At 45.8% G+C, this 27,705-nt stretch overlaps 1 protein-coding gene across 1 annotated transcript in view; it reads right to left on the bottom strand.

The window, feature by feature from the left end:
* Positions 1-15,791: 15,791 nt before the first annotated feature.
* Positions 15,792-27,705, bottom strand: part of LOC101936117 (O-acyltransferase like protein-like) — a 34,963-nt gene continuing 23,049 nt past the window's right edge. The window contains exons 11-15 of the mRNA XM_008163402.2: positions 27,344-27,457; positions 24,348-24,477; positions 20,023-20,209; positions 17,313-17,455; positions 15,792-16,500 (exon numbers count right to left, since the gene is read on the bottom strand). Coding sequence (XP_008161624.2) covers positions 16,369-16,500; positions 17,313-17,455; positions 20,023-20,209; positions 24,348-24,477; positions 27,344-27,457 — 706 coding nt within the window. The 3' untranslated portion in view covers positions 15,792-16,368. The remainder of the gene's footprint in view (positions 16,501-17,312; positions 17,456-20,022; positions 20,210-24,347; positions 24,478-27,343; positions 27,458-27,705) is intronic.

Genomic DNA, 27,705 nt, shown 5'->3' with positions numbered 1-27,705 from the left:
ACACTATATTCTTGTTTCTCTTTCCACTCCATTATCCCTTCTTGTTCCTTGTGGGAGCTCAGACAGATAACCTTTTAATAATCATCTGAAATTCAAATACAGAGACATTCACTCCTAACATGCCCTCATGTTTGAGAAAGGTTTTAGAATAAAGTAGGTGTTTAAGAGTCCCATTATTGCCCTGGCAGTGGCGTGTGTGCTCTAGGTGTACCAAGGAAAGTAATATTAACAGAATGAAAAGGTCAGAGTTATATAAAAATCCTTTTTAAACTAAGCAGGCCTGACATACTGAATTCCCCACAGACACTCCTGCAGACATTTAAGAGCTGATAACATTTGGACCTTTTGGGGGCGGGGGGGAGGATCAGGTTGTGCATGCGAAATGCCCTCAAAAATAGAAGTCTAGAAGTAAAGAGATAGCTATGGGTCAGATTCTTGCTGAATCGAACCTTACTCCACAAGAGGACTTGGATGAGGCTACTCACTGGTCAAGGTGCTACTCAACACAAGTAAGGGTGGCAGAATCTGGCTCTTTAGCCACATCATGAGGCAAGTCGGCAAAGAGTGACCTTTATGCTGTCTTCCTTGGCATTTCTATTTCCTCTTTCATTTTTGTTCTTAAATTTATCCCATTATGTTCTTCTTTCTCCTCTCAGACAACTGGCCACCACCACACTTCCTCACCTGAAGCTGGAAGGTCAGCTACCAATGCCTGTTCATATGACAGCCCCCGTGAGGGGGATCACAGCAGTGCTCAGGCTTCTAGCTCTATCAGTTGAACGACAACTCAGCAACCTCTGACTACGCTCAGAGGCTGGGGTCCTGTCCCCAGTTGGAGTTGTGATAGTCTTCCAGGCTGGGATGTTCAAATGAGCCTAAATCTTATGGACTTTCAATGGGATTTGGATGCATTGCTTCCTTCAGCTCCTTTGAAACTCCCAGCCCCAGTTAGTCACTGGTATAGCACTAGGGTGCAAGGCTTTTAAAGCATTTTTCTCCCATTTTAAAATACTACATATCAATATCATAAATAGGCAAATCAGTATCAGTACGCTGTGTAAGGGGTTCTCAAATGAATAACCTGCTTTTAAATTAAGTAACATTTGCAAGCGTTATAAAAGCTGAGAAATTAACAAAAAAGATATCACGCACATGTTTAACAAAACAAGGTGCTTCCACAATGAGCGTCTGGGTCACAATTTTGCTTTTTAGTTAAAAAGTGACAAGTAACTGGAAAAAGTATCTCTATATATGATATCACCACAGCTTCCACTATCTGCTGGTTTGTTTGGGGCCAGAACCTCAGAGATCCTGAGCACCTGCAACTCCCATTAACTTCATATTGGCACTAGAACGGAAGAGACACTAGACATGTAAATAACTCAGTGTAGAAGAGTGGTCTCACGGCTGGCAGGCTCCCTTGTGGCAGGCTCCCCTAATCCAGCATCCTCTCCCAACATCTGCTTTGGCCCTGCCTCTTCTCATGACTCGGCCAACCAGCCACATCACATTTAGTCCCACTCCTTCCAGGTGAAGAGTCCAACAGCCTTACACTGACCCTGGGATCCGAGTCCAGAATCGGTAGCCCTTCCACCCCTGGTCTCCAGGGGTCTTTGCAACAACTGTTTCAGTGATCCTGTAAGGAAACCCAGGACTTCTCTCTCCACTGGGTTTCAGCCCAGGGACCCTGCAGTAAGCAGGCAAAATCGGTCTATTCAGACTCCAACCCCCACTTCCTCACTACGCTTCTTCCTACCTCAGCCTGTCTGCAAGGTTCTTCCTCAGCCCCTTCCTGGGCCCACTGTGTACCTGCATTCTTCTCAGGTGCCACAGCCCCATGGGCTCCCCCTTCATTCAGAGCAAGGGCTCCCAGGGACTCCCTCCCCCAAATCCCAAATGAAAATATAAACTTAAACCACTTTGGTCCTCTTTGGCCTTGAGCTTTCATCCCTCTTAAGTTTCCCATGCTCATTTTCTCAGCTGAACGCCTCCCAGGGCTGTCGCCCTGGAGGAGCCAATCCTGCCCTTTTATCAGGATTCACCCACCAGAGCTTTCTGCACCCCAGTGGCTTCTTTCTGTCCTCTTGCCAGAGTTCTCGCCTCAGGGATGGATTATCATCGGATTGAAATCCATCTGTTTACTTCAACCACCAACCCACAAGGTGCTGAACAGATGCTTTTTATTACCAACTGCAGTATGTAGTTAAGTTTAATCCCACACCAAGATGTAATCATGGTTATTAGAGGCCTCAAGATGTTGCTAGAGCAAAAGCACAAGATGAGCCATAAAAATCATTGGGCACATACTGCACATAGTGATTACAAGCTTTCAGAGTTCATCATGGGAAAATAAGCTAATTATTGCTGTCATCCTTATTCAAAAGTAAGAAACAACAAAGAAATAGATTTCAGAGTAGCAGCCATGTTAGTCTGTATCCGCAAAAAGTACAGGAGTACTTGTGGCACCTTAGAGACTAACAAATTTATGCTCTAATAAATTTGTTAGTCTCTAAGGTGCCACAAGTACTCCTGTTCTTTTTTCAATGAAATAGAGTTCCCCTGGACTTCCTCAAACCAGTCCAACACACAGATCCAGCTAGTAACAGATATACAGGGCTCTCATTCACACGGGTTCACACCCAGGTAACTCCACTGATTTCAGTGTAGTTAGTTCTTATTTACACCAACTTATAGGAGACCGAATTAGTAAGTGCAAAAATAAGGGTGTCTCGGACAGCTCAGAACTTGAATGTCAGAGAAGGAAAGAACTTCGAGATGAGGGAGAAAGAGATGCATTGGGGCTCTGGGAATTAAAAATGCAAGACACTTGGTGAACCAGGAGCTGTTTGCACTCAAAGGGGTGGAGTGGAAGGCAGCAAGATCAGGGGAACTGCAGGAGGGGGACAATAGGAAGAAGGATTTAGTTGACTAGAGAGAACTGCAAAGAGGGTTTTACAGTGAGAAGTGCCTTCTCATCCATAATGAGAACACTGCCAGTGCAACGCTGTAATACACTTTGGTTTTGATCAATGTGGTGTATGGTTTTCTCCCATATTTGTAGACAGCTCAATGAAGACCTCTGATCGATGTAGAACTGCGGCCAAAAGAGCTAACAATATTAGAATGCATAAAGAACAAAACAAAAAATTCCAGCTGTGGCCACCCCATTATCATAATGCCTTTATATAATTCACCACCCTCAATTATCAGTTCAGTTTGAGCTGGTTCTTATTTTTCCCAGTTGATTTAACCCATTCCTATTCCTGACACACACAACAACATGTGACACCAAAATGGAAACAGATCCTGTCAGCTGTGTCAATAACCATAGAACTAATCACTACAGGCCAACAGCTATCAGCAAAGGAGGACTAATCTCTGGGGCAAGCATGGTTAGACCATTGCTGCATGGCATGGCATGACATTAGTGAGGATGTCCGTAGCAACCTTCTTTGAACTAGTCCCTGGCTCTCTTGTGCTTTGTCCTGTTTTAATGTCTAAATAGGGCAATCTGTGAGCTCAGTAGGAGAAGCAGATTGAGAACTAAATGCCTCTCCAAGTCAGAACACCTGTTACTGTATTGTAGTTCTCTTTGCCTAGAGTTTTGCTTCCTATAGAGCTAAATGGCTGATTTCATTAAACAAGGCAACTTTGGATTCTCTAGTGTCCCACTTCTATTCTTTCATTGTTCCTTCCTGCAGTTCATGAAGCCTTCCTTTTCCAGGGGTACCTTCATTACCTGCAAATTGAATGTTTTGGAAAGTACATTAATAAATCCATCTGTAAAATGGAAATGGGATTTTGTATTGTTTTCTTGCTGTGCTATTCTAATTCCACACACTGTCATTTCACATAATACTGCATGTGTTCTCTCTCACCAATAAGAATGCCTCCCAATAAAAATGTGTGCATTCAGTGTGTTATGAAAGTCTCTGTAATAGTCTCCTGCCCACACTGGGCTTGTTTTACATGGACAGTGTTCTCTGTTATCCCCTACTTCTGTGTCATATGATGAGCCAGCTGTATGTTTACAATGCTTTCAGGATAGTCTCTAAAAATCAATCAGTGTGCTTGCACATAGCAGTCTGGCTAATACAATATTTATGGTAACAAACTGTGCCACATAACAGCGTGGAGTCAAGTGGATGCTTTCTTTGTTGAAAGTGGTCCAGCCAATATGTGACACGTGAGGGTCCCAAACAAAAGGACATGCTAGAAACACAACAGGTAAGGAAAGTTCACACTCTCTGGAGACAATATTTTAAAGACTAGAACGCAAAGACCTCATGCACATTATGTGAGACTCTAAGTTAGGGACAAAGAACATTTTATCATTTGCCACCTTTCTTTTAGCAGAAAACTATTTTAACCAATGACAATGGGTGAATCCTGAGATATTCACTCAATGTTTATTAATAGAATATTAGAAATGTAGGATTGGAAGGGATCTCAAGAAGTCATCTAGTCTAGCCCCCTTTGCAAAGGCAAAACTAAGTAAACCTAGACCATCCCTGCCAGGTGTTTGTCTGATCTGTTCTTAAAAACCTCCAATCACAGGCATTCCACAACCTGCCTGGGAAGCCTATTCCAGTGCTTAAATATCCTTATAGTTAGACAATTTTTCCTAATGTCTAACTGTAATCTCCCTTGCTGCAGATTAAGCAGTGGACATTAAGAATAATTGATCAACATCCTCTTTATAAAAACCCTAAACATATTTGAAGACTATTATGAGGTCCTCCACAGTCTTCTTTTTTTAAGACTAAATATGTCTAGTTTTTTACCCTTTTCTCATAGGTCAGATTTTTCCACAACTTTTATCATTTTTGTTGCTCTTCTTTGGACTCCAATTTCTCCACTCACTTTCCTAAAGTGTGGTGCCCAGAACTGGACATAGTACTCCAGCAGAAGCCCCACTAATACTGAGAAAAACAGGAAAATTAACTCCCATGTCTTACATACGACACTCCTGTTAAAACACCCCAGAATAATATTAGCCTTTCACAACTGCGTCATGTTGTTGGATCATATTCAATTTGATCATGCAATTCTTTGCACTTGTCTTTATTGAACTTCATCTGGTTAATTTCAGACCAATTCTCCAGTTTTTCAAGGTTGTTTCGAATTCTAATCCTGTCCTCCAAAGTCCTTGTGATCTCTTCCAGTTTAGTGTCATCTGCAAATTTTATAAACACACTCTCCATTCCATTATCCAAGTAAAAAATGAAAATATTGACTAGTATCAGGCCGGGTCCCCCCTAATTTTTCCCACCCATGTGTGGAATGAATTTTGTTATGTGCACCAATATGGAGATGAGGTATTGGTGCACATAACAAAATTCATGTGGTGGGAGTGGGGCCGAGGGGTTTGGAGTGTGGAAAGGGGCTCAGGGCTGGGGTAGAGGGTTGGTGTGGGGGTGGTGAGGGCTCTGGCTCGGGGTGTAGGCTCTAGGGTGGGGCCAGGGATAAGGGGTTTCGGGTACAGGCTGCCCTGGGGTTGTGACGAGGAGAGAGGACTCCCCTCAGCTCTCTCTCCCCACAGCAGTACCTAGGCTGGGGCGGGGAAGAGGTGCCTCTCCCATGGCTCTGGCAGGTCCAGGCTGGGTTGGGGCCAGGGGAGGGGTGCCTCTCTCACTGCCCCAACTTGGCCTAGTCCTGCCATGGCCGTGGGAGAGGCACCCCTCCCTCAGCCCCAACCCAGCCCCGGCACAGACCTGCTGCAGCTGTGGGAGAGGCGCTCTTCCCCTGACCCCAACCCGCTGCATCCCGGAGCGCACCCAGCACTCTCTCCGCATGAGGTGACTCTCTGGCTATTGCCTGGGGGAGCATGCTGAGCCACCGCATGGGACAGAATGGCAAAGAGCCGCTCCTCCTGTTTCATGCACAGCGCATTTGAGTCGCGGTGCTGCCGCTGTGCCAGACCCTTTGCCTGAGCTGAACGAGTTGCTCCATGGCAGCTCCAGGCCAGGCTGGGTTGGGGCCGCGGGAGAGACGCTGCTCTCCTGGCCGCAGAAGATCTGGGCCAGGCTGGGTTGGGTTGAGTCTGGGGTTGGGGGAGAAGAACCTCTCCCTGCTGCAGCCCTAAGCACCTGCAAGGGACTTAATAGGCAGCTTAGATGGAAGTTAGGTACCAGGCCCAGAACAGACCCCTGTGGGACCCCACTAGACACACCCTCCCAGTTTGACAGCGAACCATTGAGAACTACTCTTTGAGTACGGTCTTTCAACTAGTTGTGCACCCACCTTTAGTAATTTCATCTAAACCACATTTCCCTAGTTTGCTTTTGAGAATGTCAGCAGCCTTACTAAAAACCAAGATATATCCTGTCTACAGCTTCCACTCATCCACTAGGCTAGTAACCCTGTCAAAGAAGGAAATTATGTTGGCTTGGCATGATTTGTTCTGAAATCCCTGTTGGCTGTTTCTTATTTTCCTATTATCCTCTAGATGTGTACAGATTTATTATTTAATAATTTGTTCCAGTATCTTTCCAGGCAGACTGGTCTATAATTCCCCATGTCTTCTTTATTCCCCGTTTTGAAAACAGGTGCTAGGTTTGTCCTGCTCCACTCCTCTGGGATCTCATGCTTCTAGGAGTTCTCAAAGATAATTGCTAACGGTTCCAGCTTGTTCCTTAAGGATCCTAAAGAACATTTCCACATCCTCCTTTCTGGGAATCCTGCAGCTAAGCATGGCACTGCTAGAGGGCAGGGGCAGAGCCTGAGCTGCTGCGGAACCATAGGGCTGCCGCACAGTTGGCTCTGTGCCCCCTTCAGGTTCTTGAACATCTACATGAATCTTGGATGATTCATAGGGTTGCCAACTGTCTAATCACACAAACCCCACCACACTTGCCCTGCCCCTTCACCGAGGCCCTGCCCTTGCCCCACCGCTTCTCTGCGGCCCCACCCCACTCATGCCATCCCTCCTAGCTCCATCGCTTGCTCTCCCCCACCCTCACTCACTTTCACCAGGCAGGGGCTGGGATGTGGGCTCTGCGCTGGGGCCAAGGGATTCAGACTGGGGAGGGGCTCTGGGCTGAGCCTGGGTTGGGGTGCAGGAAGGGGTGCAAGCTCTGGGAGGGAGTTTGGGTGGTGGAGGGGGCTCTGGGCTGGGGCAGGGGGTTGGGGTGCAGGAGGGGGTGAGAGCTCCAGCCAGGCAGTGCTTACCTCAGGCAGCTCCCAGTCAGCGGCGCAGCGGGGCTAAGGCAGGCTCCCTGCCTGTCCTGTGCCCATGCCACTCCTGGAAGCAGCAGGCACATCCCTACGGCCCCTTAGGGCGGGCCAGAAGTCTCCATGCACTGCCTGCACCCCAAGCACCACCCCTGCAGCTCCCATTGGCCAGGAACTGCAGCCAATGGGAACTGCAGGGTAGAGCCTGCCTTAATCCCGCTGCGCCAGCAACCGGCAGCCGCCCAAGGTAAGCGGGGCCAGGGAGCTCCGTGTACTGCCCCCTCTGCATGCTGCTTCCAGAAGCGGCCAGCATATCCTTGGGGGGCAGGGGGCTCTGCCCATGCCTGCAGGCACCACCCCCGCAGCTTCCATTGGCCACAGTTCCCTGCCTATGGGAGCTGCGGAGTCAGCGCCCCAGGGACATGCCGGCCACTTCCAGGAGCGACGTAGGGCCAGGGCAGACAGGGAGCTTGCCTTAGCCCCGCTGCACCATCGAACTTTTAGCAGCCTAAAATCTCCCAGTTTGGCTTCAGCAGCCTCCAGAAGATAGAATCTGATTCCGGGAGTCTCATGGCGAAACTGGGAGGGTTGGCAACCCTAGCAATTCACAGGGTTTATGAGCCAGACTGTCACTTTCTTTCAAGGCAGCACGGGGAAACCTGCAGCCCTGAAGAAAAATGGAGAAGAAATGCCTCAAGATACCTTGCAGAACGTCCTGCCCACTACATGACTATTTCCATATAAAGACCCCAGGCTGTGACCCACAGTGCAGGGCTGACAAGCATTTGACCCTATATAGCTCTACCACACACACAAAAACAGTAGAAAAACAGCACTAAGTTTGTGAAGTCAAGCTCTCAAGAATTAGAAAATGCCAGAATTTCAGATGTGCAATAAAATGAAATTTGTTACCGTTATTCTTGTTGAAATCATGAGTTCAGCACTTTAATAAAAAAAAAAAATTTGACTCAAGCACTGGTTTGGACCAGCAGAGGACTTCTGGTTAGGGTTGGAGTTGGAGCCTGCAAGGGTCAAGGACTAGAGTTGGAGCCAGCAGAGGGCCCCAGGCTAGGTTAGGGGATGGGCTGGCAGAGAACCCTTGGCTGTAGTTAGGGGATGGGCTGGCAGAGGGCCTCTGGCTGGGGTTAGGCTTGGAGGCTATCGGGGGCAGCCAGGCCAGAGTTAGGCTCAGGGGCCAGCAGAGGGCCCCAAGCTAGGGAAAGGTTGAGACTGGGGCCAGCAGAGTGCTCCAGGTAAGAATAGGGATTGGGGCAACAAGAATGCCTTGGGGTATGATTAGGTGTGTGTGTGTGTGTGTGTGTGTGGGTGGGTGGGTGGGGAGGGCGATAAGAGAGGATGATGCACTACTAGCACTAAAATGGGGGATGCAGGAGGAGAGTTCTCTCTGCAGCAGCCACCATTGGCAATGGTGGATAGATTAGAACAGGGGTGGCCCACCTGTGGCTCTGGAGTCACATGCGACTCTTCAGAAGTTAATATGCGGCTCCTGGTACAGGCACCGACTCTGGGTCTGGAGCTACAGGTGCCAACTTTCCAATGTGCCGGGGGTGCTCACTGCTCAACCCCTGGCTCTGCTACAGGCCCTACCCCCACTCCACCCCTTCCCATGCCCTCCCCTGAACTTGCCATGCCCTCACTCTTCCCCCCATCTCCCAAAAAGCCTCCTGCACACCACAAAACAGCTGACTGGGAAGGGGAGGTGCTGATCAGTGGGACTACTGGTGGGTGGGAGCCAGGTGCTGGGAGTGGGGGGGAGGGAGGGAGCTGATGGGGGGCTGCTGATGTATTACTGTGGCTCTTTGGCAATGTACATTGGTAAGTTCTGGCTCCTAGATTAGAAGTTTAGCAGCCCCCATATCAGTGCCGTTATCAACACAGACTGATTATGTTATCAAGCAGAGTTTGCCTGTGAATTTTCATGCAAGCCTGTGAAACAATTTCACTCTCCCTGTCCATCATACGATTGTGGGAAACACCCCAAATGTAACAGACTTAATTTACATAGAAGGGGGAGGAGGGATGAATTTCAGGTTCCACTATCTTCTCCTGCTGCAGTAGTAGAACCCAGCTGTTTGTTCTGGTCAACTCTTGTGATCACATTAGTGCCTGGGGCTCACTAGCTCTCTTCATACAAGGCATCAAGTGTACCTGCTCGCTCCAGGAGTGACATGCACTGGTGCTGTGTGAGAGTGTGATCAGCTGCCCAGGGCTGACCTTGAAAGGACAAGAGCCCTGTTACTAACAGCTTGAGGTAACAGCCTTCCCTCAAGGGGGAGAGGTTTGTGTTTTTGGAGGTGAAGAACCAGGGTGCGTGTCCCAGTCCCCCCTGTGTGTAGGTGAAAGACATTTCTCTGGGCTGTGTGACTGTTGTCTACAGCACATAGAGCAGTTACACCACACCTAGGAATTAAGTTCTGGTTTTATATACCAGCAGGAAGCACTAGTACTAGGACACTGACACAGCCTATTGAATGTTGGGTGTTGCACCAACTTTTTTCTCCCCCTGTGGAAGAAAAATAATTAGGTGGAAAGACAGCATCTATCCCCTCATAAGATGCTTCAGATAATGATATTGCATTGTAAATGGAAACAATCCCTACAAGAATTCCAGCCCCCTGCCATCATTGCTTAAAACTGGGTCCACTTAACTAAAAAGTCATCTATTCTCACAGCCCTAGGGGAAGTTACAGAGGTAGCTCCCATTATTACTAATAGGAGATGCCTTTTAAGCACAGTACATGTTGAAGGTACCCTCCCACCACACTGAGTCTTAATTAAAAGTTATTTTATTCAGGTGTTAAGCCAGCCACCAGAGGGCACCCAGAGAATTCCACGGATTTTCTAGCGGCAAAGGCAAAGGAAAACAGTAAGTATGTTATGTAAGTGCTCATTTCAAACTGCAATCCCAGCGTATTCCAATCTCTGCACCTACAAATGCGCAACAGCACCGCAACACCAGACTTCACTATAATTTTTGATGCTTTAGAAAGAAAGAGCATGAGATGCAAAAATCAGTGCCCCACTTTACACTGTTCCGTATCCCAGTGCTATAGCCCACTAGTAGAGGTGAGAGAACAGGTTTTTTCTGTCTGGGGGATAAACCAAACAACTCCCCTTCCTTCTAAAACAGGTGTGGACCAAAACTGAATTGTTTAGAATGAAACACTGATTTCCCAAAAAGAAGTCCAGTTTTTTTTTTTAAATCTGAAACCAAGCTGAATTTAGCCCACATTCACCAAGTTTCCATACCCTGAAAAAATTCACTTTTCAGCAAATTTACTATGCTGGAAAAAGATTGCCCTGTTCTAATTAGACGTATTACTTCTAGATTGTGCTGAGTCTGCAGAAAAGAGGCCCTGGTCTTGGATCCTGCTCACAGCCGGGAATCAGGGGGATTTAATCCTCCCCTGCCCAGGTCATCGAAGGCTATGGCAGCCTCCAAGCTGAAATATATTCCTCAGAAGATACAAGAGTGGATAAGGTGGTGGTTTAGGGCACTGGGGATTTACTGTCTGCATCTCTGATGTCACGCCGCTCTCTCCCTCCCTAGCCAACATTCCTTTCCCCCCCACCTCCCAATGTCTTAAGTCCCACAAGGTTTTTTGGGAACATTTGCTTAGCCTCATGCAATCAGGCTACAATTAGAAGGAGGCCTGGAAAGTAATTGGGCTAAACAAGACTTAAAAAATAAGCACCTTGTGCTGTATGCCATGCAGAAGGTTCCTGGGTTCAAACTAGGTCAACTATGAACCAAATCTGAACCAACCATGGTAGATGTGGACATCTAACACACCAATGGAACCGCAAGGACTCCCCATCATGCAAGTGTGGCTCCCCACAACAGCCCATCCAACATATCACCATCTACTGTCCAATTTGTAAATATGAAACAGGCATTACGGCAACAAATTCTGCTACTCCTAGTGTAGCCATTTGGCTCAATCAACCTCAGGTGAAATCATAGTTGCTGTGTTACACCAGCCAAAGAAAAGAAGAAGACTGCAAACTACTTCCTCAGAACCCTCTTTTGTACTCAGCTCCTGGGCTTTATACAGGCCCCTCCTGTTCCTGTCCAGCTGAGCTTCCTCTCATCAGGCTGTGCTCCTCCTCCAGGTTCAACCTAGGCAGTTAATTGGCCTACCTGACCACCTTAACCCCTTCAGGCCTTGTGTGGGGCGGACACAAGAGCAGATCTGTTGGAGTTTGATTGGAAGGTATTTTATTTGTAGGACTCCACAAGTGCACATGATACTTAAATAAAAAATCAGACAGAGCCCCTACCCCAAGGAGCCTACTGTCAAACTCAGACACATCTGATATCCATCAAAGTATATTACACATTTATATTTTATAGACACATAGATGTAAGTGTGTCTACATGTGTGCCATACACATATCACAGGTATCAGTGTAGTCCCAACATGGACATGACAGAGCAGAGTAGAAGAAATACATCTCATTAACAAATAGCCCATTTGTAAATGTCAGGTAAGGCATGGGATTCCTTCCAGTTCCTGGGAATGCTGATACACAGTTCCTGTCCTAGCTGAGCATGGTTTTCAGAGGCATCATTAGATGCAGGCACAGAGCTTTTGAAAGTCTGCAGAGATCAATAAAGTACAACATGAAGAATGAAACAAATCAACTACAGTGCTGGCTCTCTATGTTGACAAGTTTAATTGGCATATTTTGGGGTGGAGGTAAGAATTTGATCAACTGTTGTAGCAGTTATTAGTGTGTTCCTCAGCTTCCTCCAGGTGTGACATTTCAAATGAGTGAATGTCGTATTACAAACGTCAGAAATAATCAATTTAAATGTATGGCATTTTATTTACTAGTGTCTCAGGGGAGATTTGGTGTCATAACACACTTGGTACTAATCTTATAAACATGTAGGACAACACTGCAGTTTCCCTGAAGGCTTCAGTGAAAAGAGTGCATTTGACTTAGTTAGGGCATCTGGAATTCTGGGTCATTTAAGGACAAAATTATACAGCATCAGATAGGTCAATTAAGTGGCACTTTCAGTTTGGCAAGGCCTAGTTACAAGAGCTCCAGAATATGCATTGATCAAAATAAAGCTGTATGTTATGGAGGATCGCAAAGATCATAGGAGGAAGATATTATGCTAGGGTTCCAAGTGGAAACTGGATTCTGAAGGCGTAGTCAGTTTGTGTTCCACTCTCACATACTGGTGTCGGAGAAAAACACAGTTCTCACTCTCTTTTTGGGTGCAGCAAAGTCAGGGCTGAGGGAGAATGCTTAGACTGTCCCCCACTGGTATGGAGACACATAACCATATTTTAGCCAGGCTGAAATTTGGAAAGGCGTTCAGTGTTGCGTATTATTAATTAGAGATGGACAAACCGGTTCAGAAAACAACCAGAACTCCAGTCCCTTAATCCTTTGTCCACATTTAGAAGTGAACCAAACCTTTTATTCAGTTCTAAATATTTCTGTCCCACTCTCTCTCTCCACATATTTCGCCAGTCACTTCTGGCTGTGACTGAAGCTAAGAATTCTGGAAATATCAGAAGAAATGTTTTACCTGTGTAAATCCGTCTCCAGTTTTGCAGACTCAAGTGATTCAGATCAATGGGCAAAGATTCCCAAAGCTACAGTAAGTTAATTAACTCCAGTCTCCAAACCATTCCAGGTTTGTGTATCATGGCTACATAGACATACGTTTATTGTAACTAAGCTATCCAAACACTATGATCTGCATTCTTCCTTCACATACACCAGCATAACTCCTTTGGCTTCAGTGAAATTACTTGTGATTTACACCAGTTTTGGGGAGCACAGAATCAGGCCCGCTAGTTTATAATTGAACTGACTCAAACGGATTCTTTTTCTCCTAGGATTTAGGGCAGAGCAAAGCCAGGTGAAAGATAAGACCCTATGGCTGCTTGTCCTGCAAGTCAGCTAGAGACGCAGTGGACCCAAACCTGGGCTAAAACTGATGTAGCTCAGCTATCGCAATGCTATGGCTCTGTGTCTACACTGCACACCACTGGCAGCAGTGTGTACACTTACACACCACCGTGAAAAGCAGGCTGCGTCCACATTGCAGCCTATAGCTACGTGTCAATGAAAGGCTCTGGCAGGGCAGAGACAGTGGGGAAAGGCTCCAGCAGTGGGGAGGCAACGGGACATTGCATTGCTAAAAATAGTAGCGCAGACTGGGGAGTGTGGGGGTGAGTAGAAAGCAGTGTAGGGTAGATTACCACTGGGATCAGGAGAGTCTTTACCCCCCCACACACACTTAATCAGGGCCTCGCTATCTACACTGCTATTTATACCCATTCTAGGGGCCATGCAGTCTATGTACTTTACATGCCAACATCAGGAGTGTGCGGGATTGATGCGCCCTACATTGCTATCCCCACTGGCCCCAGTGCAGAAGGCATATTCAAAGGGAAGAGAGCAGAGCCTTGGTGTGGAGGGGTCACTCAGTGACACCACCCTCATAGCCAAGTATGGTGCAGTAACTTCTTCAACTCTGGCACCCCCTCTAGGCCTGTGGTGGTTTGCCCCGTCTCATAACTCAGCCTCCAGCTATGATAGTCTTGCAGGATAGGTCAGAGTCCAACCAACAAAGACTAAAGCCATTATGCAAGTTCTTCATCCCCACCCTGAGCTCAATAGTCCTTGCCCTCTTGTGTCAGGAGGCTTTTACACCCCCTTTCCCTGGTGGCAGGTAGGGAAATTGTGATATATTGTGATTTTCGGTTGGTCTTTGCTTTTAGGACCCCCACCAGTGTTGCCCACGCACCCATATTTATTGGGTAAGGTGATTTTGGCTCCTGCTGCAGGAGCTCTCACCCCCACATCCGCCCAGCAATTCATTCTGCCCTCCACCCTCATCAGTTCATCCCCACCTCCCCCACGTCTCACCTCTGCTCCTCCTGGGGTCCTTCATCACCCTTTGCCAGGCCTGGGGGGACTGTAGCCCCCTTTCCAGGCTGAGGGCTCCAGAGGCTCTTCATCCCCACTCCCTTCTCCCAGGCTGGGTACTGCAGGAAGGGTGGGGGGACGAAGAGAGGTGCTTCCCATTCCCACTGCTCCATAGGGGGGAAGAAGGAGATGCTAGTTTTTTTCTGAATGGCTCTGGATTGCAAAGGGGAGGGGGAGAGGGAGAGAGCTCTGCCTCCTTCAGCTCTGATGGGTTATTCTGCTCCAGGAGGCAGGCAAGTGGGGCAGGCAGCCAATCAGAGGGTTCAAATTCGCTAACGGGCCGGAGCTTCTCACATCACTCAGGAGACTGGCTCTGGCCCAGCCAAGACCTGCCACCTGGGTGAAAATCTCCAGGGTTGGCAACTGTCTTTCACGGAGCCGGTCACCCCAGGGCTTTGTCGTTGGGGGTTCCGGCTTCTGGAGCGGCTTCTCACCCAGTGTGCAGTCCTCCCCTGCCACAGCCGCTGCCCCCAGCTGCCTGGGCCCCGGCCTCTTCTCCCAACTGTTTGCTGCAGCTGGGGGGTAGCTACTCTGTCTTTTAACCCATTAAAGGCTGTGAGAGTGGGGCTTATCCACCCCATCACACCTGGCAATTCTTAGCTGCTGGAATGGGTCCTTGGGTCCCCCGTTTGCAAGGCATATTAGTTATATTATTATCATCATCAGAGAGCCTAGGAGTCCCAGTTAAGGAGCTGGACCCCTCTGTGAAAGGCGCTGTACAAACACAGTTCCTGCCCCCAAAGAGCTTACAAGAGAAATGCCAGTGTAATTTATGCAGGAGTGTGGACCAGCCAGCTGGCCCCAGGACTGAGGGAACATGATAGCCTTGACGCAACCTTGGTCCCCTCCTTCCTCCCAGGTCCTGCACTGAGCACCGCTCAGACAGGCTGAAGGATGTAGCCCATAATATTTAGACTCTTTGTCATTGAACAAAAGGTTATGAAAAGGTTAAACATATAGATTAAGAATGGATTTTTCAGCAGCAGATACATTTCCTGGCAAACCGTGTGATGGCCAAGGTGCGTGACGTTACATACTATGGTCACTGCACAACAATCTCTCCCACATGGGCATAAAATGTGGCCTGCCTGAATCATGAGACTTTAATCAATATGTTAAAGGAGAAACTATCTGGTTTTACAGAAGCCACGGAGATTAAATCGCTCCCCCAGAGCAACGTCTTTCAGGATACTAGCTAGATAATTTGGACAGGCAAAACCGGAAGATTCCTGACTTGTAAACAAGCCTCAAACATAGACAAACAGTGGTGCTTTAAAAAATATGGACACAAGACGGATGCTTAAAAAAGTAAAAACCTTGGAGGGTGATGAATGAGTCTCGTTGCATGTATCTATAGAGCCCTGCAAATCTGTGGACCATGTTTGTGGATTGCAGATCAGATGAGAATATAAATTGTGTATATGTGCAGGGCTCTCTTTTTCTAAACGTGGCTAGAAGAAATCACTATTTAATCCTCATGTTGGGTGTTTTAGCATGCTGCTACTGTTACTATCACAGGGGAAATAATGCAGCAGCTGAATAAATCAAACAAGTCAACATTCCACACACAGAGGTATTTTAATAAATTTACTCCAGAACATAGTCTACAACTCTATAACATACACAGAAAGGGTGGGAGATATTCACAATAAGCATGTGCTTGTACCTGTTGAAGTGAAGCTGAATTATTTCATCGCATTTGCAAACACCAAATGCATGCTGGACTATTTACATTTAAGATGTATTTCCATGCTTCCAGGTTTCCATACAGCTAACGTTAGAGTGGAGATTTGTGCATACCATTATGATGACACTTCCTTTGAGCCAAGGAAATAATCCAGGCCCGTCACCCCAAAGACACCAGCAGCTTTCAGGGACCAGGGTCTGACTGCTGCTCACTACCAGTACTGGGTCTGGCAGAGAACTGGACTGGACTAAATGGAGAAGTAAACAAACAGCTTGAGGTAACAATAATTTAGCTGTGTTTGCATAGAGTGTCTGTACAAACAAACTGTAGGAACAGAGGTTTGTTTGTTTGTTGATGGAGGTAGATAAACATCAGTAGTTTCAGCTTGCTACTTGCCTAGCCACGATCACCTAATAATATTTCACTGGCATCAGGGTAAAGGTCAAGCTTAAGGCGGGATCTGAGCTGATAGGTTAGGGCAATGGCCTTACATATATTTTCAGAGCACCATTCCGCCTTTGTTTTCCTTTTTACAACAAGGCCTTCCTGTGAAATTGACATGTAAGAGACTGCTTTAATCCTTCAAATGGCTTCTCAACCAGCACGGTCAATGCCAACCCGGTGATGAACGTCATCAGACAGTGTCCGAAAAACAGGTAGAGCTACAGGGAAAAACACAGGATTGGTTAGAAGGGTTTCATATGTGGGTTCAAAACTTTAATTTTCCCTTTGTTTTTTATGCAGATTATCAGTTCATTGTAGCCAGGGGATGCATTAAGTCGGCAATAAAATATCAACTGTGTTCAGCATGTACCTTAATCACTATAAAACCGAAGAACAAAATACCTAGAGCAGGGGTGGCCAAACGTACTTACCCACTGAACCGCATACAACAATCTTCAGAAGTTTGAGTACTGGGGTGTGTCTGCCGGGGCTCAGGGCTTCAGCCCCGTGGGGAGAGGGGTCTCGAAGCCCCGAAGCCCACCACCCTGCTGCAGGGCAGAAGCCATGAGATCTCTCCTCCTCCCCCCCTCCCCCCAGTCTGGTAGGTGGAGAATGGGGGAGGGGCTCCACAAGCCTCATTTTAACTGTAAAAGCACCACGTTTTGGCCACCCTTAGGCTACAGCAATGCAGGAAAACACATTGGGCCTGATTCTTCTCTCACACCTTTGTAATTCACATGTAACACCTTTGAAGTGAATGCTATTTCACCAGGTTCATACTGGCATAAGAAGAAAACAAGCCTTATCTATGAACCAAATGATAATAGTTCTTATGTGCTGTCATGATGAGCACGAATATATCTGTAACCCTTCTTAGAAAAGTCTGCTATAAAAATAAATAATGTAATTTTTAGCAGCAGCACAAAAGATTTAATAAAAACACAGATGATAAACGTTAATCAATTGTGTTTCACTTAACAATGAAAAACAGATTGTAATATCTCTTAAAAGATCAGATAAGCCCACTCACCATGTTTATGTCTGAGTAGTGCATAAGAGTTTCCTGAAGTCCATTATAAAGTATGATTAACATAGGATGCACCAAATAGCAGGCATAACTAATTTTAGCTAGCAGAGTCCAAATGTCCCATGAAAGCACCCAGTTAGCTAAACCTGTTGGGAATAAAGCAGAATATCTGTTTCACTTGACACCATACTGGCCCCTCTTTAAAGCCTGCAACAATCTTTACTAGTTTTCTTATAATAAAAATAAAATCTGTAAGAGCTAGACCAAAACTGTACACTTTACAACAAGCACAAAGCAGACTAATTCTCAACATAGCAATGTGACGGATGAATGAAACAAGCTTCCAGAACAATGTGAAGGTTATGCGTAGTTGGATTTCAATTTTATGGATTGTTTCGTTGGAAAATGAGAAATGTTTAACCTTATTTTCTATTTATTTGAATGCATATATTTTTGAAGGTTGTCTTAGACTTTTGGGGGGGAGGGCATATTCTACAGATTTACAGCCAGATAGCCTCACTGGATTTCCCAGATATCCTTCAGCAGCAAATTCAGGCTTTTATTTAAATTCATCACAGTCCTCTTTTGTATGTTGGGTGTTTGTCCATACTTCTGTGAAAGGACATTTCCAATAATGCCCTGATTCAGCAAAGCATTTAAACACACACTTACACCTGTTCTTAAGACCAACGGACTTGAATGGGGTTGGAGCACATGCTCATGTGCTTTGCTGAATAGGGATGTACTTTAGCAAGGGCTGAAGTACTTTGCTGAATTGGGGCCTATGAATGACATTCACCCCATTGCACAAGACCAATGCACCACCTTAGCACTATTTACAAATTCTAGCTACACTTTTTTAGACACAGACACAGCCGAAGCAGTTAAAACTTGAACGTTGGCTTCCCACTGAGGACTGGTTCCTATCAAGGGCTGGTGTTTGAGGGTGGGAGTTTAAAAAATGAACTCATATGCAGTGGGCATGAGCTACAATATATTTACTAGAGGTTTATAAAGCTCTGTCCTCTTTGTGACATCACTTTCTCCATATCTGGCCTGAGCAGGGTGCTAGGCAGGAGCAGGGCCTGATGCTGGGACAGTTTGCATGAGGGGGATGAAACACACACAGAAAAATCCTCCAGGTATATTCATCAGCGAAAGGAGAAATCATAGGTGTGAAAAAAATCACGTGGAACTCATAATTTTAGGGTGTCTCAGTTTTCCTACATTCTGCAACCTTCTGCAGATTCTACCTTTTCATTTAAAAAAAGAAACAGGAATTTCACTTTCCCCATTGCTGTGAACAGTAAGCTCTTGGATAAATGAATTTGTTTAAGTGCAGCTTCTTTGCACGACAGCAAACCACAATTTGGGACTATTTTTCCTCTAGCTCCACTGCTACTTCAACATTTCTAACCCTGTTTACTCTGACACTGACAATTCCTGCACTTTGGTTATTCAACTAAAAAGTGTTCCACTGAGGCCGGAAGACAAATCCTATAACGCATGGGGGCAGAGCCTCAGCTGATGTAAATCAGTAGATCTCTATTGAACCCAACGGACCCAGGCTGATTTATATTATCAGAGGATCAAGCAAATACAGTGTATAGTTTTCTATTGTTTCTTCCATCTACATCATTCCCATTGTTTCTCTCTTTCCTCTCCATCATGCCATCCCCGTGTCCCCTCTTCTTCCACTTCTCTCTCTCCCTTACCTTGTCTCTCTCTTTGTGCATCTTTCCTCTCACCTCTCTCTGACTGCTAGTGCCACCAGAGCAGCCCAACTAGATGCCTTACCACCTGTTCTGCATGGATGTGCTTCTGCTCCTTGCTGAATCCAAGTGAGCTACCTCTGCTTAGTGGGACAGTGTGCCAGAAGAATGGACAGTGACATCTGAAGAGTGGGAGCCCCACCACAGCCCCCACATCTCCAGGGCCCACATCAGTGAAGCAAAGAGACAAGCATGATGCATGAAGAAAAATAGCGCCACTCATTGAACTAAGTTCAACACTTGGGAATGTCCAGAGCTGATCTCATCTGATACCCTTGTAGTAGTGGGATGGTAGAAACGGTGTAAGAGTACATGCAATTTTATGAGTAGGGTCATAGGACCAAATCTGGGCCCAGGTTAAGGGCCCTTTGTGCCCCTTCAGAAGCACAAAGGCTATGCAGAGTTGACTCAAACAGGCAGCTCAGGATTCCTCCAGTGGAGGGGAACCCTCAGATGACATAAATGTGGTCAGGCTGGGTTTATGCCTCCCACTTTCCCTCTCTCAGCACAGGAGGCAGAAGAGGGCTTGTGGGCAGGGCTGGGATACACACTGCTCCACCCAATCCTTGACCATCAGATTGATTGCTATGGGACTGCTCCAGTCAGAGTGATGTAGCAAATCTTAGGCTGCCCTAAGTTATACCAGAAGACAAAATGACACCTGGTAGCCCCAGGATCAGGGAAATGGATAGATGGTAGAAAGCCAACTTTCTCCCTTCCCCTTCAGCCGTACCAGTGTGAGCTTAGCCCATATTCGCCCTCCTCTTCCTGAGTTTTGCTATGTGGTCCTCCTCCTCCGTCGCAGAGGATCTGGGCTGTGTAATACACTGACAAAACACACCAACAGTAAGAGCACATGCATGTGAGCTGGACCAGTGTTTAAGCCAGTCAGTTTTAAAGAATGGATTTACAGCCAAATCTGTTCACTAACTGTGAGGTACCTCCATAGCCTTCTTGACATGCAAAAATGATCCAACCAATTGCTGCAGCCCACAGAGTCCGGTGAAGTGCTTGATAAATTACAGCAGCAGGGGAATAGGAGTTCACGGAGTCTTCTATGGCATACGCCAGAGAGACTACCGCTAGCATGGCAAGCATTGCGCAAAGCCACCCCAGAGAAGCCTGCACCTGTAGGGATGGAGAACAACATATTTTGAAACAAATATTCTTAGTGAACTCTTTCAATAGCTCTGAATGAGCTCTTCCTTTTCATCTAATTGCCTCACCCCCGCTGCAGTTCAGTGCTTTCTCCTGGTGCACCGTGTTACCTTTCTACCCTGTATTTCCCAGCCGGCAAGTTTCAACCTTGTCATGATGCCTGATGTGACTGCTGTGCCTCTTGGGACCTTGCTGTCTCTTTCCACCTCTTCCCTGCTGCCTTCCCATTTAGTGGCCTGGCTTCTTCATTCTCAGTCATAAGCTTCCTCATCACATGCACTAGAGTGCATCAGCCTCTCTTGTCAGATCACGGCCATTGCTCCTCTTGGTATTGAAGTGGGAGCTTCACCCAAGCACAGTCAATGACATTTTCACATTGTTCTAAAAGAAACCCCACCAACCACAGAATATTGACAATCAAGGGGATTATCTCAAGTCCCATGAGCGCCAAGCAGTCCCTGGCACCAAAAGACTGCCTCGGGAAGAGACACGTAGACACTGGTTCATCCCAGTAGAATGGTTTATTAATGCAATTTCCTGATCAGCCATGCTTATTACTTTGTCTTCCTCCTCCTCTTTATAGAGTGTTGTCTGACTCATTCCCTGCTTGTTTCATTACCCTTTGTCCTCACCCGGGAACATCTAATCCTTTGCCATTTGATGGAAATGCAATTCACTGCTGGTTCATTGTTTCCTTACAATCTCAGAGCAAAACCTTCACGAGGACTTTCTGCCAGAGTGGGTCTTGAGTGAGGACTGCTGGATTTGGCAACTCAGTCAAATCAAGTGAGCTGGTAAATTCAGTCCTTTTACAACAATGATGCTAGTTTACCTCACAGAGCTAATTTGTTCATCGCTTGGCACCAGTATATTTATAATCACTTTTCTCCAAGACAAATAGCAAATTCCTTCCATTGCACAGTCTGGTCTATTGGTTTTTAAAACACTTGGAGCCAAAACATACAAACATACTGGAGGTCAGTTTGGGGGCTTTACCGTAGTTCCAAACAGCCAGAATACGCAACTGTACCTGGCTTCTTTGAAATAGACACCAGTGTGGCCTGGTTTGATTTGAAGGCACTTTTGATGAATCATCTCAAGATGCCTTGCCAGTGCAAAAAGGACTGAAATGGTGGCTGCTCCGTGGTGCCTGCTATTTTAAATGTCTGTCCTGCACTGGGTCATTTGTATTGCACTGCAGCATGACAGTCTTATTCTAACTGGGACCCTCCACAAAATCAAGATGTGCATCTCATGAAGCTATTCCCATTGAGCAAAAATGTCAGTAAGTAAATAAAACCAATATTCACAAAGTTCTTCACCAAATCTTAAGAATGCCTGATAGTAAGATGTCTAAACCAGTGGCTCTCAGCCTTTCCAGACTACTGTACCTCTTTCAGGAGTCTGATTTGTCTTGCGTACCTTCAAGTTTCACCTCACTTAAAAACTCCCTGCTTACAAAATCAGACATAAAAATTCAAAAATGTCACAGCACACTGTTACTGAAAAATTGCTGACTTTCTCATTTTTACCATATCACTATAAAATAAATCAATTGAAATATAAATATTGTACTTACATTTCAGTGTATAGTATATAGAGCAGTATAAATAAATCATTGTCTGTATGAAATTTTAGTTTGCATTGACTTTGCTAGTGATTTTGATGTAGCCTGTTGTAAAACTAGGCAAATATCTAGATTAGTTCCCGGTACCCCCTGGAAGACCTGTGCACATCCCTGGTTGAGAACCACTGGGCTAAACAACCATTTCTTTCCAGGGCAAGAGACAGAGCGGACAACCTAAAGGTACATACCATAGTACAATAATGGCTGCAGTGGCATTATTACATCTGAATATAAAAGAGCTGTGCAAATGAGCCCAGGATAGGGATGTTTGGCCCTGTTTGACTTCTGCCTGATGGTGTGGGAAGGATGATTGATGATGATGACTGACAAAGTAACTTAGCTGTTACTGGTACACATGGTTAGATTCAGAAAGCCTAGAGTTTTCTGGGGGGGAGGAATCCGGACAATTACTGGAGAATGCAGCCACTTATTTTAGCCTCAACTCAGCAAGGTACTTAAGCGCTCACGTAACATGAGTTCACGAGTCGTTTCACTGAAGTAAAACATTAGGTCCATGTTTAAGTACCTTGCTGAATTGGGCCTTGTCTAGCAGTGCACTTTGTCTGCAGCTCATTATACCTACGCTCCAGAAGGAGTTGATGGTTAAACCAGAAGAAAACTCCTATCAACATCAGGCTTTACATTCTTTTTAGAGACCCAAAGGCGCCAACTCCATGGGTGCTCAGCCACGGGGGGGGGGGGGGGTGGGGGGGGGTGGGGGGGGGTGGGGAAGAGGGAGGGGGAAATAGTGGGTGATCAGCACCAAGGAGCCAGAGCTTGAGTGGAATGTGATGACTTCTGTGCAGCTAGCAACTTCTGCCCTTTATAAAGAGGCAGGGTTATTAAGATAACAAAAGGCTTCTCGTTACATTAAATTAAGGATCATTAGATGATCCTGAAAGCATTCCCAGGCACTCCAGTTAAAAAATAGGAAACAAAGGGTAGGAATAAATGGTCCCTTTTCAGAATGGAGAGAAGTAAATAGTGGTGTCCCCGAGTGGCTTGTACTGTTGAACATATTCATAAATGATCTGCAAAAAGGGGTAAACTGTGAGGTGACAAAGTTTGCAGATGATACAAAATTACTCAAGATAGTTAAGTCCAAAACAAACTGCAAAGAGTTACACAAAGGGATCTCACAAAACTGGGTGAGTGTGCAACAAAATGGCAGATGAAATTCAATGTTAAATGCAAAGTAATGCACCTGGCAAAATATAATCCCAACTATACATACAAAATGATGGGGCCTAAATTAGCTGTTACCCATCAAGAAAGAGATCTTGGAGTCATTTGCAGGAATCCTTCTCACTGTGCCTGTATCATCCTGAACTCATTCTCCAGCTTCTGAAGATTTAAAAATTATCTCCAGTCATAAATGGGACAGACGCAACTGAATAATGTAGCTGTCCTTAATGTGCGTCAAGACCATACCAGGAAACTGGATGTAAATAAGATTGCTGACAGTTTCAGCCAGAAAGCTACAGTGAGGCATAATGTCTTTAAACTGGGATGTTAGTGAAGACAGCTTGTAGGTGATTGCAATGATTTTAATATACTGTAATTCATGATAATGTAATTATGTAGTTCATAACAATTGAATGATTATTAAAATATTAAAGATACCAATGACAGACACCTTCAGTAACTAGACTATGAAAGAAGCAGGGCCGGTGCTACCATTAAGGCGAAGTAGGCGGTTGCCTAGGGCGCCAAGATTTGGGGGTGCCAAAAAGCGGTGCCCCAAATTTTTTTTACAGCGTTCCTCCCTGAGCACGCGGTCGCCGCTCCACTTCTCCCGCTTCCCAGGCTTGCAGCATCAATCCACTGTTTGGCACCGCAAGCCTGGGAGGAGAATTAGAGTGGGGGCGGTGTGCTCAGGATGGAGGCGGAGCAGAGGTGAGCTGGGGTGGGGAGGTGCCGCACGGCTCCCCGGGCTGGGGGGGTGGGGAGCTGCCCTGGGGGTGCCTCAGGGCAGGGGGGGGAAGCTGTCCCAGGGCTCCCCATCCCAGCTCACCGCTGCTACGCCCCCTCCACGAGCACGCCATCGCTGCTCCACTTCTCCCGCCTCCCAGGCTTGCAGCGCCAATCAGCTGTTTGGCGTCACAAGCCTGGGAGGGGAGGAGAATTAGAGTGTGGACGGCGTGCTCGGGGAGGAGGCGGAGCAGAGGTGAGCTGGGGTGGGGAGCTGCCGCAGGGGGAGCACCTCAGGGCAGGGGGGGCTGCCACAGGGGGGGTGCCTCAGGGCAGAGCGGGGAGCAGGGAGCTGCCGCAGGGCTGGGGGGGGGCAGGGCGCAAGGTGGAAGTTTTGCCTAGGGCGCAAAACTTCCTTGCACCGGCCCTGGAAAGAAGTGTATAAATATGCTGAAAATAGCCTCTGCTCAAAACTGGCAGAGTGTCCCCCCCACAACACACACACCTCTTCAAAAGCACCTGCTGACAAAAGCAAAAGTCAGCGCCTATGTAGAGACCGCATCCATGTACCTTGTTTCTGAGGATTTGTGCTTGCTGGTGATACATGAAAAGCTCCAGAAGGACACCAACTAGAAATGGGCCATATCGACAGTAAGGTTTTGTATAGTATTCTGTGAAATACATCACTGTGGACATTTCCCTAAAAGTAAATAGGAAAGGATTATGCTGAAGTTCTGAGTGAACGGTAAGATAGTTAACTATTGTTCATAAAGAGGCCAACCTTAGTGCATCTATTCTTAAACTGTGGTTCTCCAACCATAACTGCTGCTAAAAATGGCACCATCTTATTCAGCCGCTCTGCCCTGGTGTGTATTCAGAGCTGTATGTGCTTGTTTTAGGGACAAATATAAACGTTTACTACTTGCTACTCCTTTAAGCAATGCAGGGGCACACAGCTTTGGGAGAACGAACGAGATCCTTTTTTATTTGCTGGGTTTTAATCTTACAATTTCTCCCCCTCCACCCCTATAAAAATGGAACTAAGCATCTCAGTGGGCTCAGCACGGAAACCATTCCAAACAGTGAATGGTTGTTACTGGAGCTGCTCCAAGTTTTTCAAATGAAAACCAGCCTTTATTTCAAAAATCAGGAATTTCACAAATTTTAATTTTTTTCTGATTAAATTGGAAAACGAAACGTTACTTATTTAAAAATTGATTCATTGTTTTTTCTTTCCCCCTTTCTCCTCCTTTTTTCCTCCCTTCCCCCTTTTCAATGGCATTTTATCAAGAGTTTTGTGATATTTGGTTTTTCCTAATATCTAACCAAATCTCCCTTTCTGCAAACTAAGCCACTGTACTCCAGCTGAGGCCTCACCAGTTCCAAGCAGAGCAGAACAAGTATATGTCTTACATACAACACTCTGTTAATACAACTGTCCCAGCTCCTGGAGGTATGCAATTAAGAAAAAAATCTCAGCTTTCATTAATAAAAAAGTAAGTTTCTAGCCCTCATGGTTGCAGAGTGGAGCTTGAACATGTGACCCAAGTGAAGTCATGATTATTGAATGCTTATAGTTGGCAATACTGTTTCTTCTTCAACTTAAAGAATCATAGAAATGTAGGGCTAGAAGGTACCTCAAGATGTTACGTAGTCCTTCACCCATGTGGAGTCAGAATTAAGTATACCTAGACCATCTCTGACAGGTGTTTGTCCATGCTATTCTTAAAAGCCTCCAATGACAGGCACTCCACAACCTCCCTAGGAGATCTGTTCCAGTTCTTAACCTTCCTTCCTAGTTAGGAAGTTTTTCCTAATATCTAACCAAATCTCCCTTTCTGCAAACTAAGCCACTGTACTCCAGCTGAGGCCTCACCAGTTCCAAGCAGAGCAGAACAACTACTGTGTCTTACGTACAACACTCTGTTAATACAACTGTCCCAAGCCCAGGCTGTGCCTCAGTTTCCCCCTTTGGCTATATAAATCAGTCCCAGGTCAGACTTACTCTACAATAACCCCTTATTCAGGGAGTCTGTCTCTTTGGGTACGTCTTCACTACCTGCCGTATCGGCGGGTAGCAATCAATTTATCCGGGATCGATATATCGGGTCTCGTTAAGACGGGATATATTGATCCCCGAACGCGCTCACCGTCGACTCCGGAACTCCACCAGAGCGAGCGGCGCTAGCGCAGTCAACGGGGGAGCCGCGGCCGTCGATCCCGCGCCGTGTGGACCCCAGGTAATTCGATCTTAGATACTTCGACTTCAGCTACGCTAGTCGCATAGCTGAAGTTGCGTATCTTAGATCGATCCCCCCCCCTAGTGTAGACCAGCCCTTTGACAGCACTCTTGATCTTCCTACTTCCTTCCCAGGAGCCAGGCTCAAATTGTAGGCCTCTCTGATCTAGAGGCAGACACACTAGCTCGCTTACTGACAGAAGCTCCCCACTGTCTCACTTCCCCAGGGACTCTGACAGTTTTCTTGGGGCTTTTACTGTCAACTCTAAGCCTTCATTCATGGCTGGTCCTCACAGAGGCCTAGTCCACCTCTTGTGAGTTTCTCCAGCCTGCAAGAGCCACATGGCATCTCTGTATCCTCCTCTTTGTATTGTTCTATCCTTCTAACTCAGCTGCTCCATTTCTAATTAGCTAAATGGTCACCACCTGGAGCACCTGATTGCTCCCAGGTATTCCCCAGGGGGGCATCATGGGCCAGTTAGGCCCTAATCTTTCCTGAAGAGCCACTGATCCCATGACAACAATCCAGAATGACATTTACTTTTTCGCAATTGCATCCCAGTGTCGACTCATTCATTTGTGATTGCTATAACCCCTAACTCCTTTTCTGCAGTACTGCTGTCTAGCTGATTATTCCCCATTTTGTATTTGTTCATTTGATTTTTCCTTCCAAAGTCCAGTACTTTGCAATTTTCTTTCTTATAATTTGATATATTATCAAACACTTTCAAAATTAATGCATACCTGAAAAGAATGATTTTTCCTTTTACAAAATGTCAATACGTTTTGTTTCTAAAACCTAAAGAGGACAAACAGAGTCTAGAGAGGTTACATACCTTAGTCTGAATGCTCTTTGGCTCAGACTGCTTTGGGTGACGATTACTTTTTTATTAAAATAATGTATTTTGTTTATTCAGATTTAAATACTAACTAAAAAGATGCCCATCCAAGCTTTAAATGCCCTGACACCCCATTAACATACAGTTAATAAATTATGTAGTGCTGTAATACTGGCCTAGAAAGTTAAGATAATAGGAAGGACTACACTTGCTTAATTGTGATTGAACCTTTGTGTTAGGAAGAAGAGGGGAGAAGCTGCTGTTGAGTTGGCCATGCCTGGCTTCAACCAGGTATTTGAAAAAATGTATTAAAACTGAAGACTTGTATATATTGGAAAATTTCTCTCTTCCTGTTATGACTTTACAGAAATCATCCTTTGAATAGCTATTCATCCTAAGTATCAACATTGTGGCTGAATAGCTATTCAAAAACTAATTTCCATATAAACCTAGTAGTAAGAGATGAAGAGTATTTGTAGAACCCTTACCTGGTATCTGAAGGAGATGCAACAGGAAGTCTGAAAAATGATGACAGCAAGGCTGTAACAGTGAAAGATGCCAGGAATAGAGTGGTTCCTAAGATAATCAACCCACATTTGCTTCTACAAGTAAAATGTAAAGAAAAACATTTTTAACATCCAATTTTCTGATCTCTTTGCAAACATTTCTTTCATCCTGTAATTTTATTCCATTTATTCCTTTTCTGGAGTGTCAAAATCATTTCCTCTAATTGTGGCACACAATCGTTTCAGAGATCCGTTGTAAAATCTTGGTGTATCTCATTGTAAATGTCATGAGATCTGATTATTAATGCCACAAATGTGCAATTATAAGACCCTGATGCATTACA

This window comes from Chrysemys picta, chromosome 6 (genome assembly GCF_011386835.1).
Source record: "Chrysemys picta bellii isolate R12L10 chromosome 6, ASM1138683v2, whole genome shotgun sequence".
Lineage (NCBI taxonomy): Eukaryota > Metazoa > Chordata > Testudines > Emydidae > Chrysemys > Chrysemys picta.
This window is presented reverse-complemented; position numbering and strand designations above follow the sequence as displayed.